At 39.2% G+C, this 12,045-nt stretch overlaps 1 protein-coding gene across 2 annotated transcripts in view; it reads right to left on the bottom strand.

Annotated features, from left to right (window-relative positions):
- Window positions 1-12,045, bottom strand: part of prkd2 (protein kinase D2) — a 28,844-nt gene that overhangs the window by 2,127 nt on the left and 14,672 nt on the right. Inside the window, exons 2-18 of one of the 2 annotated variants that reach the window (XM_077541615.1) lie at window positions 7,709-7,847; window positions 7,502-7,633; window positions 7,185-7,381; window positions 6,743-6,926; window positions 6,458-6,529; window positions 6,282-6,299; window positions 6,014-6,164; window positions 5,816-5,927; window positions 5,022-5,099; window positions 4,627-4,939; window positions 3,080-3,132; window positions 2,898-2,970; window positions 2,709-2,815; window positions 1,745-1,906; window positions 1,460-1,558; window positions 669-936; window positions 510-595 (exon numbers count right to left, since the gene is read on the bottom strand). In XM_077541615.1, coding sequence (XP_077397741.1) covers window positions 510-595; window positions 669-936; window positions 1,460-1,558; window positions 1,745-1,906; window positions 2,709-2,815; window positions 2,898-2,970; window positions 3,080-3,132; window positions 4,627-4,939; window positions 5,022-5,099; window positions 5,816-5,927; window positions 6,014-6,164; window positions 6,282-6,299; window positions 6,458-6,529; window positions 6,743-6,926; window positions 7,185-7,381; window positions 7,502-7,633; window positions 7,709-7,847 — 2,244 coding nt within the window. The remainder of the gene's footprint in view (window positions 1-509; window positions 596-668; window positions 937-1,459; window positions 1,559-1,744; window positions 1,907-2,708; window positions 2,816-2,897; window positions 2,971-3,079; window positions 3,133-4,626; window positions 4,940-5,021; window positions 5,100-5,815; window positions 5,928-6,013; window positions 6,165-6,281; window positions 6,300-6,457; window positions 6,530-6,742; window positions 6,927-7,184; window positions 7,382-7,501; window positions 7,634-7,708; window positions 7,848-12,045) is intronic. The other variant, XM_077541616.1, reaches the window with a different exon arrangement.

Below are 12,045 nucleotides of genomic sequence, written 5' to 3'. Positions count from 1 at the left end.
GTAATCATCACTTGATGTTCATCCAAGTCATTATCACATTTTTTTTTAAGCTTTTAAAAAATGTTTATTCATGGATGTTTTTGCAATAATAATCACTCAAACTCAGTTGGGATAGGGTTGAGTTCACCAGCAATCCTAACGAGGATATGCACTTTAGAAAATGGATAGATGATGAATGTTGCAATGTTAGATAGATAGATAGATAGATAGATAGATAGATAGATAGATATGCACTGAATCTCACGCTGTGAGAGCGCGAGCGCTAGCTATCAGCTATCTAGCTAGCTAGATATGCACTGAAAGAAGTTGCTAGCTTGCAATATCACGCAAGCGCTAGCTAGTTAGCGATAGATAGATAGATAGATAGATAGATAGATAGATAGATAGATAGATAGATAGATAGATAGATTAATTTTTGGAGAGGACAAAAAGAATATAAAAAGTGTGCTAACAATACAGCTAGTTTGAAAGGAGCTTCAATAGAAGCCTTGGGCATTTCCATATGTTACCTGTAAGTAAGAATGGCTGAGACTCTTGTCAACACTGTAACGCTTCCTCATCTTAACTTGGAGCAGGTTGTTGATCAAGTCGATAGCTGGAAACCAGAGGCATCATATTATTAGGGCACATACAACAACAACAACTCCACCCTCTCCAGCTATATCTACCGGCACAGGAGATCTGTTTCCAGGGGTTGGAAGGGTACATGAAGGCAGCGTTGTGTATCTGGTCATTGATGTCTTCATCCTCGTTAAAGGGGAACGTCCCGCTGAGGCTGACGTACATGATGACGCCGACGGACCACATGTCCAGGGAGCGGTTGTAGCCCTGGTTCAGCAGGACCTCCGGGGCGAGGTAGGCCGGGGTGCCGACCACCGAGCGACGGAACGACTTTTCCCCGATGATTCGGGCAAAGCCGAAATCACACAGTTTGACCTGGCAGGGCAAATAGTGGCAGGCAATAGTAAGTGCTGTTATGAGGTGCAGTTTAATTGAAATGTCATGTATTGTACATTCATGAATAGGAATGTAGCAATAATGGCAATACTGCAATATCGTGACATTAAAATTGCCACAATACCTTCGTCGTCATGTCACGATATTAAAAGCAGCACAGAAGTTATATTCCAGTTGTGAAGTTCTAGCACCCTCTAGTGGTTAGTTATTATAGCAGTTTACATTTACCGTAATTACAAAATTCAAGCAAATATTTGTCTACATTTCCGTCAGAAACCAATTTTAGGCCCACTACAGTAGAACACATCATTGTGAACTACATTGACCATGATGCTTTGTCCTGCTGAGCCAATAGGGGCGTGTGACAATCACGTGATATGACAGTCAATGTTATTAAATAAATAAATAAATAAATATATTCAATAATAATAATAATAATAATAATAACAATAATAATACTTTTGTTTGAAAAATCTAATGTTTTTCCCGCTTGTTTTCCTACCTGGGGAAAAGGATCAGCAGAGGCAAGCAGCACATTCTCGGGTTTGAGATCGCAGTGGACGATGTTCTTAAAGTGCAGGTGTCGCAAGGCTGCAAGGATCTACTCAAACACACATGGACAGCACGTACTGTAGAGTAGGTTGGGCTAATGAGGCCACAAGAAGCGCACTTTCAAATACCATTGTGTCCGACACCGTGAGAGCAAAACCACACACAGCACACACACAAGCACTAGTACACAAACATAAAGATATAAATCCCCCCGTGTGCCGGCGCGCATGCACACCTGAGTGATGAGAAATTTGGTGAGCCTCTCAGGCAGTCGACCTTTCTCGCTGGAGAGGATCATCTCGAGCATGTCGCCGTGCAACTTCTCCATGACAACAAACACCTTCTCCGGGGTCTCGAACATGCACTCCAGATTTACGATGCCCAAGTGGCGCAAACTCTGAAAGTGAGTTTCATGATTATGTTGTTAGGGAGGACAGTGATGAGATTCACATTCTACCTAAGAGGGAGAATATAAATCTGGGTAAAGAGGATAGATAAGTGACGAAAACCAAGTGGAAGTTGATGGCTGTTAAGCTTCAGGTGACTGAAGTTGTTGGACTGATTATAAACAACGTTTTTTTAATGGAGAGATGTCGGTCTTTGCTGCCCCCATCTGGCTATAATTGCATTGCACGTTTAACCGGAAAAAAACAAAACAAAAAGATTTTCACGTTCTTATATTTAAAACAAAGACTAAAGTACCAGTTTTAATGTTTTTGTGACTTCATATTTTCATTCTCAGAGCTGATAAATTTGAGAATTAAATATGGATTATGTTTACCTTAATTGGTTGATTAAAATGTTGTTGTTTTTTAAAGGAATTAATCTAATTAAATAATTGGCTAACTGGTTTATTGTAAGTAATACAATAAAAAAAAATAGTCATTTTTTCATGTATAATATTTATTTTATAATTAAATTAACTATCAATAATACAATTAACAATGCATTCTCATTTAAATAAATAATTTTACATATTTTGTATACACATTTTTTTTTACCTCCTGTACAAATGACCCAGCAAACGTGACCCTTGAGCCCATTCCTGTAGCATACATTTTGAACAATGCCCTAAATGAGTCTCAAGAAATTTCATGTTTTATCAAAGTATTCATAACAGGTGGACAGGAACATTGATAATAAAACTGACACAAGAAATATTGTATTGTGTGTTTTGAAGCACGTCAGCTTGCGTTTACCTGCAGAATGGCCACTTCGTTCCTCAGCTGGCTCTCCTGCTTAGTCGGGAAGCGGAGCTTATCAATAACTTTGACGGCCACGTCCCTCCCAGTCTTACGGTGCTTTCCTGATGGAGAAATTTTGAATTTTAGAACTGTACCTATTTCTGCTAACAAATGGATTGGGTACGAGGTGCATTTACGTTGTACCTCCATACACAACTCCAAATTGCCCAGAACCCAGAACTTCATCCGCAAATATCTGGTACACTGTTCCAATGTCCTGCAGGAAGGCACATTAATTAAGGCATTAAAAACCATATATGGTATTACTCATGAGTCTTTTTTTTTCTTTCCAATGATAGTGAAAGTGTGGACACAAAATGACTCACCACATTCTCTTGGATTTGACTGTTTGACACAGAAATGCTCACAGAAGCTTGTCCTAAAGAGGGAATGTGCATGTTATATAATGTACATACATCGTAAAAAACAATAAAGAAATACTTTGTGAAGGGCAATTTTTTTTTTAATAAAAGCTCATACAGTAAAAGCAGTAGGGTGTCCCAAAAGTCACAATACTCATCGTCTTTTCTATTTCATTCCATTTCTCATTCAGACCGACGAGAGGCCATCAGCGTTTGACAGCTTTGCAATTTCTGAAAGCATATGTCTCCTTTGTTCCTGGCTCGCCAATTGACATCGGAGCAGCATAGCAAAATTGCCACCCGGCAAGACGTTTTTCTGTTCCTGATTGCAACTGAGTGCCAATTTGAGAAGCATAATGGCTGTCACAGTGCTCCAAAGCAAAGTCAAATTTACGCTATCAATGACAAGTTTCTCAAAACAGGATGTGTCCTTGGAGCAGTGTGATGGCCATAAAGCTCCTCAAACTGGGGCTGAATAGCAATAGGGGAGAGAAAATCTTCATGCCAGGCTGACAAAAACTGCAAAGGCTGTCAAATGCTGACGGCCACACAACTGAAAGAATTATACCTGAATCGAAACAGAAAAAGGATTGCTTTGTATAGTGTCAGCACCCTTTACTGTCAAAAGAGCCATTTAAGGCTAAATAAATAAATAATCTATCTATCTAATGTACAGAGGGCCCAAGTTCTAATTAGAGCTATTAGCTGCACCGTAACATAAAAATATGCAGCAGGAAGATTTGAACATTGATTTTCTTCTACCTTACGTCTTCTGCTTTTGGATTTATTTATTTTTTGCCTTTTTTTTTGCGATGAATTTCCTGATTTATTTATTTTGGCAATTTTGTGGATATTTTATGGTAATTGCATGGTAATTTTCTGGACTTCTCCTAGTGCTTTTTCAAACGTTTTTTTTTTTCTGCCTTCAAAAAAAATAAATACATTTTCTGACTTTTTTGGCAATTCCAAAGACATTTTATGGTAATTTGGGGAAACTTGGACATTTTATGGTTTCTTTTCTGCCTTTTTTTATTAAACTCTCTGACATTTTTGGCAATTTAATTGAATTTACCATAAATTTCTGCTTTCCCTCTTCCTTTTTGGACATTTTACATCTTTTTTTTTCTCTCTCTCTTTTTTTTTTTTTTTTACATTTTTAGGGTATTTTTAAAACCTTTTTAATCTCTGTTTTGTCACTCTTTTTTTATCAACTCTGACATTTTTTTTGAATATTTAATTAATTATTTTTTAACTAAATCATAAATTAATTTAAAGAATATTTTATCTAAAAAATAAATAAATAAAAATGTAAAAATATATATATATTAATTTCTACTAATCTTTTGGGAGATCCACAGGAGAGGGACTAAAGAGCCACATGTGGTTCCAGACCCGCAGGTTGTAGACCCTTGGTAGAGTGAATTTTAGGACACCCATCTACGCATGCAAGCCGTCTATATTAGCCAATAATCAACAACAACTAAATCGGCACCCTCAGTGGTGTGACTCACGATGAGTGGCGTTCCCCTCCGCTGGGGGGGCATCCTGGAAGATGACCGGCATGAGGGCCTGACGGATGGCGCTCTCCCACGCCTTGGCCACCTCGCGCCCGATACCGCTGTTGGGGGCCACTTGGCTGGGGGACGGGGGTGACTGGGGGTGGACATGCTGGGGGGCCGGGGGTGGAAGGGTGTTGGGGTCTTCCCCCACAAAGTAGCACATGGTGCCCGTGATGATCTCGAAGCAGTGCGGGTTGGTACCGGAAGGGACCAAAGTGAAGTTGCCGGCCGGTCGCACCTCTAGGATTTCTGATAAAGGGATCTCCTACAAGGAAGATGGGGAAAAAAACATGGTGGCCTACTAGAATTGTGACATTCTACAATGCAATGGACCAATCTGGACTTACCTTGTAGTATTTGTTTGAGGTGTTGTTCTGGAAAAGGATGATGCACTTACAGTCCAGACGCCAGTAGTGTCTCTTTCTCTGTTGGTGTAGGGCACGAAGAGGGCATGTAAGAGGGTGACTGAGAAGGTTTGACAGTTGATGTCCATGAGGAAGAGAAGTAGAATGGCCACGTGATAGGAAGGCTAAGAGGTGGAGAAATTAAGAGTGACAGTGAAAGAAGCAAGAAAAAAAGACAAAAGATGGCAGAGCAAGCGTTAGCAGTGTAGCAAGATAAGAGAAATATAATCTATGAAAATGAGAGCTCAGTGCAAACCTCTGCCAAGGTTGAACAATTCTAATGTAGATCAGCACCAAATAGTACACTTTCATAGACTACTGCATATGTCTGTATATTGTTTCCAAGATACATCTAAAAATTAGACTGATTGTCGGTGCCAATATTTGTCATTTTGACGATTATCGCGTTGGACTTTTTTTTTTTTTTTTTCCTTACAAAGTTCATCATTCATGCATAGTAGTTCCCTGGGGAAAAAATTGTTGCAAAAACCCTATTTACATTTTTTTTAAATAATAAAGAAAATCCCATAATAATCTGAATCCCTACACAAAATGTATAGAATTGAATGGAAATTATTCCATAATCCAAATAATTGTGTTGATATTTGTTATGTGCTTTTGGCATAATCTGTTAACAAATACAAAAAATATAAATAAACCTTGGCAGAGGTAAAAGGACTAGCAAGACTGAGAAGCTACAGGAAAGGACTGAGATGATTTTGCAACGATAAGCATACCAGTGTGTCCTTATTGCTGTAGTGAACCATCCATCCCTCCTTGATAGCTGTGCTGGATCGACGGGTTGTTTGCCTCACTGACTGGACCACCCTCATGAGTGGGATGTAAACACTGGGAAAAAAGCAAAGAATGTAGGTGTTAATTAGAATATAAAGCTAGTATGAATGTGTGACATGTTTTCTGTTGTGTTTGAATACCTCTGGTCTGCACTGACGCCATCCTGGCTGCTGTCGGGTGAAAAGGAGCCCGGAATGCTGCAAGCCTCATCCGAGTCGTCCATTGATGACTTGTCGTAGTCGCTGGTGTAGTCCATGGGCACCTCAGGGTCAGCACTGGGACTCAACATATCTGGGAAAAGAAGTAAACGAGATTGAGTTCAACTTTATTTTATACAAGTTATGTGTGATACAAATGGCTGCTTTTTACTTGAATGACTACATTTAGCATGCATGCATGCAGACTTACCGCTGTTACTTCTGTTTTCTGAGAAGATAAAGAGATTAGTGGGTATGAGTTCCAATCCATTTTAGTTATGTTGGTTATTAATTTGTACAAGCATGCAAATGAGAGATTGTTTATGAACTCAGGCAGGGTTAGCAGCATTCTGGCACTGCAGAGATTACAGCGACATGTTCACCTACCTCCGATGGTTTCGCCAAGACAGTCGTTCGGAACTTTGTATGCGCAGCGTTTATGGCAGTTGAACTTGCAGTCTGAGAATAACACATTAAAATAAAATGGTTGAGGTCATATAGATAGGGTTGGAGGTACAGTATCAAATATTTTTAGAATCAATTCATGGATGGATGGCTGGATTGGTGAACTGATTATCCCAAAAATGATCACTGTGAACAATAACTCGATAAATTATTTCAGCCCTAACGATAATGCAACCTGTGTATGTTTATAGTTGACGCTTTACTCACCTTTACACTGCAGGCCCTGCCTGAAGAGCCCTCGCAGGAGTCTCTTGCAGTACTGGCACACCGTCGGACGCGTGTACGAGTGGATGGCGAACGTGTGGGGTACTTTCACCTTGCTCATCAGAATCTTGTCCAAATGTACGGGGCGGCCCGTGTAAAAGCGCCGGGCCTCACTCGGCGTCCGGGGCTATGGTAGAAAGAGAGGATAGACCGGGGTTGAGTGTGTGGATGTTTTTCTCTACACGATGTGACTCTACAGTAAATCAAAGTTTAAACATTCATCTCCCATAGTACTTAAGTCATTGTATTCATCACTTGAAATTTAAAGACTCTGAATCAGAAGTGGGTAAAGTTTTGTGGTGAGGGATCATATTTGAATTTGAAAATAGACAGCTGGGCCTGTAAAAAAAAAAAAAAAAAAAAAAAAAAGAGCCAGTAAAAGTACCATTTGCGTGTGTGAGCGAACCAGGCCAGAGTCGTCGGTGCAAGTAGATGTGGTGCCAATGCTGTAAACAGACTCGCTGGTGGAGACCCGCAGAGACTGGCTGCTGTTCACGGAGGTTGTGGACAGGCGCCTCTTTCGACCTCTACAGTTGTTTGGAATGCTGAATGCGCAGCGCTTGTGGTAGTTCAGTCCACAACCTGCAGGCGGCACCACGGAACAAAGAACCGGGTAGCATTACAGCAAAGGGAAGTAATATGTGAGGATGACATCATCATGTGACATCATCTTATGATTAAAAAAAAAAAAAATGCTCCCACCGTCACACTTGAGCCCTTGTCTGACCAGTCCAAACAACATCTCCCCACAGTGATCGCAAAAGGCCGGGGCCCGATAGGAGTGCACATTCAGAGCGTGGGGCCGAATCTGGAAATCTTCAGAAGTGGCTGCCGCTAAAAGAAAAATAATCCATTTAAAGATAATGTCTAAAGAGATTAAATGTTTTGTTATTTTACACTTGTACTTACCAGAAAGCACCACCTCTACCAGATCTCCTTCCTGAATGTCACCTGCAGTTTTAACCAGCTGCAGGATGTTGCTGGTTGATGTGTCGTGCTTAAACAACAAAATCTTATCGTAGATACCATAGAAACCACACTCTGGGAACTGTAACATATGAAACGAGAACATCGTATATCATCAGTTACTTCGACTGTGTGGAAGGAAAAAAAACAAACGGTAGTTTTTATTCCTTTTCAAGCCTAACCACTATAACAGCCCCAAAAATCTCACATCTAAGATGGATGCATATAGGGCAAGAAGATGAATGTTATTTTTCCTGTGTTGGAGTGAGTCAAAAGCAATGTACAGGAAGCATAACTAGTCTACGCCTTGGATGGACACAATGATACACACAGCTCCCCTTCATTTATCAACGCGCACAGCGTCCTTTAAAACAGCACCACCCATCGTTTTCTCTGAAAAACACACATATGCACTGATATAGACACACAAACACACACACAGTAGTGTGCAAACAGGCACTCTTACAGCCCCATATCTGATTTACAGGTCTGTCTTGTACTAGTGCCAAGCTACACAGAGAGGGCACCACACCCCAGTGATGGCTACTGCTCTTAACCATACATAAAATCATGCACAGTGTCCTTTTTTAATACACATAAGATCATTAACCTATTCAGAAAATCAGTCACAAAGGTATTGATATTATACAGATTCTTGAATTTTAGCAGAATCTATTAACTGCAACCTTTGCAGATCTAGGTCAATATAATTTTTTCTCAGAATAATTAAAATGGATTCATATACATGCATATAATTTATCATGAATTGATTCTCAGTCAAAGCAAATCGCACTTATCTTAGCAATCTGTTCCCCTGAACTAATGTGATGATCATCCCAAGTAAAAGAAGTAGCAGCGTTAGCAATTTTATGAACATTCAGTGGCTTGACAGAATTTAAAATATGCAGTGTAATCAGCACCATGTGCTTCCAGAAAATGTCTGCCACACGCTTGATGGTTTGTTTATCAGCTGTGGTAGAAGTTGCCCAGGCAGAGTCAGTGCTAACAAAAATATAGGACCGATCTAACTTTTGAACCTACCCATATACAACATACTGAATCAGATATGCAGATTGTAGTTAGCACGTTTGCCTGACAGTTAAAGTTTCCGTGTGGAGTTCGTATGCTCTCCTTGTGCTCACACTCGTTCAGTCCAGGTACTCCACTTTACTCCAACTCGTATTTATTTTATCAACCTTTTTTTTTTTTTTTAAAGTTAGTCTCAGTTTTAGTCCAGCTTCAGTCACGCTTGTTAGTTTTTAACATAGTTAGTTAACCTCATCCTATTTTTATTTAGTCAATTTTTAGTCTTCATTTTAGTCCAAGAAAATACAATTTTAGTCAACAAAAACTGTGAACATTTTAGTCTAGTTTTAGTCAGGCCAATCATTTTACCCCTGTATATATTTTGTCAGCAGATAATGTCAAACATTTCAGATCTAAAACTATTTCACATACAATTTTCTCTCATCTTTTTGGTGAAAGACAACTTGACACACAATTACAGTATGTCAACAAGTGGCTACTATGGCTCCATGCTATGAGCTAGTAAACTAGCAAGCATTAGTTAGCAGTCGGATTAACATTATTGTTGGAAGGTTATAGCTGTTGGATTAATGTTACATTATAACTATCATTTTTATAAGCACGATTCTACAAAATCATATAATTTCCGTATCGTTTTTGTTCATGAATAACATGTCCATAGATTTAGTTCAGTTTTTATTAAGTGAAGTACATTTTCGTCTCGTCTTCATTAGTCGACAGAAATGCATACTGATTTAGTCCCATTTATTGTTTATTAATGAGTGTTTTAGTCTAAACTAGTCTAGTTTTTGTCCGGTGAAAAATGTGTGTTGACGAAATTATTATTGTTTAGTTTTCATTGACGAAATTAACACCAACTCCAACATTCATATACCACGCACATTTGGTTAAGAGATGACACGAACAGGGAATACCCATAACTGTGTAAGTGAGGGTGTATGGTCCTTAGGCTCTTGTAGGACAGGTTCAAGCTCACCTTTGACCACTCACCCCGTGACCCTGAACATGAGAATCAATAGAAAATTAATGGATGCAAAGTTTGTCTGTATTTCATTATTCCTTAACACAGCTGGCATAAAATGCAGAACACAGTATAATAAAAATATTTTTCTCCCCCAACCAGGCTCCACAAACACACCAAATAATGTAAAAACTACATGCATCAGATCCTGGCATTGACACAACCGAGTGCAGCTACTAAAATGTGTAATTACAATCACCCACAACCCTCAGAATGGCACAGACGTCCCACTTTTCCTAAGAGAAAACGCTTCAGCTTCTAAGTAGCATAGTGTTTTTTGAGTCTCATCTCCCTCTTTTTCTTTTCTTTTTTTTTTTTTTTTAAACTCCATGCTGCTACTATTAATGCACTCTTCATGCTCAAATTGCCAGAGAAAGCAAGCTGGCCTGGTCCCGTCCAGGACATCCAAAACATACACGGTGTGCTAACCACAATGGCAGCAGTCATGTCTTCGCGGCCCACAGGTCTTTGGTGTTTGTCTGTGGAGAATATTATAGAGTCGCCTCTGAGAAAATGACTGCTTTCTTTTCTTTTTCTGACAGCTACCGGCTAGAGAGAGTGATGGGAAATGTACTTTTGACTGAGTCATCATGGGGGAAAGGGAAGTTGTTTATACTGCAATTATATGAGCAGCCAATGTTAGTGTGTAGATTGTAAGGTGAGAGGTTAGCAGTCTTGAGTGAAAGATGTGCAGTCCACAGACAGTAGACAGGCTGTATAATCCTTGCATGTACATTACATGGTGTCATGTAGAGCCTTTGTCCTGGAGACTGGGCTGTGTCTTTAGCCTGGATTTGGGTTACCAAGGATTAGGTTTCTCCACTATACCTGCAGTTCTTCGGGCCAATAAGGCCATTATGCCTGACATGAATTATGAACAAGGCCTTCTTTACCTCCACCCACCTCCCATGTTTCCCCTTCATCAATACCTCCTCCACTTTTCTTTGGATCCTTTCAAGCAATCCCTAATCTTCTTTTACGCTCATCCATCTAGCTGTGCATATTTATGCACTGAAATGTAATAAGGGCAGGAAACTTAGGGACACTGAAAGTGGAAAAAAAAAAAAAAGATGTTAACGATGCTGACTAGCTGCATTGATAAGTTAGCCAGGCACTTCCTGTCTTGTTCTTATGAGAGAAGACTGGACTTTGTAAAATCCATCTATTGAGATCTTGACTTCTTGAAACCTTGTGTTTAACAAAAAAACAAAACAAAACAAAAAAAACTTCTAGCCCGTGTTATTTGCATAGAACGACCTTAGTGTCATGTCAAAAAAAAGTTCCCTCGTGTAATTTTTAATTCAATAAAAATAAAACTGCAAGTGAGGCTAATTTTGACACCACTGTCATCATCATCATCATCATCATCATCATCATCATCATCATCCCTTGTCCTAAAATAAAAACATATACAAGTTCCGTCAAAGTTCAGAATCCAGAGAAACCAATATGGTTAAGACGTCCCGTCCAGGCCATCCAAAATATACAGTAAGCAGCCTTCTAACCGCAACTGCAGAAGCCATGTCTTAGCAAACCACATCTTTGCTATTCATCTTTGGGGTATATTATAGAGTTGCCTGACATTTCGACACCTCTTCTTTTTAAATACTGTACACAGTAGACACAGCATTTACAGTACATTTCAAATCCTTCAACCTTGAATGACACTCAAAAGTCCAAAGGCCTGCAGTGAGGCTGAAGAGTTGTTTGAATCCAATTTCCAAACCAAACTGTACAACTTTAGAGCGAAACTTAGTTGACTCATTGAGCCATTTTCAACAGTAAGAAGATATTTTTTTATCTAATGTGATCATTTTATTGTTTTACATGAACAATTAATACCTTTAAAATTTATTTTTTCCACTTGCTGTTGACTGAAGATGACATCACCTGTGCTGAGGAAATAGGTACGACCAATCACGGCTCAGTTTGCTGACCAAACCCAGAAAACAGGCGAGCCGTGTGACTCATTATCCATCTGTGAATTTCCTAAGCACAGGTGATGCCTTCTTCAAATTGAGGGAAAATGTGTTTTTAAAAGGTATTGATTGCATATAAAAAAAATTAAGTTATCAAATTAATTCTGGACAAAATATTAACTTTTTACTGCTGAAAATGCCTCAATGAGTCAAGTATCCCTTTAAAGATAATTACCTCCTGTGTATGTCTGAATTTATCATAAAAATCTAAAATTTTATAGGTTTTGCCTTAA

This window comes from Festucalex cinctus, chromosome 13 (assembly GCF_051991245.1).
Source record: "Festucalex cinctus isolate MCC-2025b chromosome 13, RoL_Fcin_1.0, whole genome shotgun sequence".
NCBI lineage: Eukaryota > Metazoa > Chordata > Actinopteri > Syngnathiformes > Syngnathidae > Festucalex > Festucalex cinctus.
This window is presented reverse-complemented; position numbering and strand designations above follow the sequence as displayed.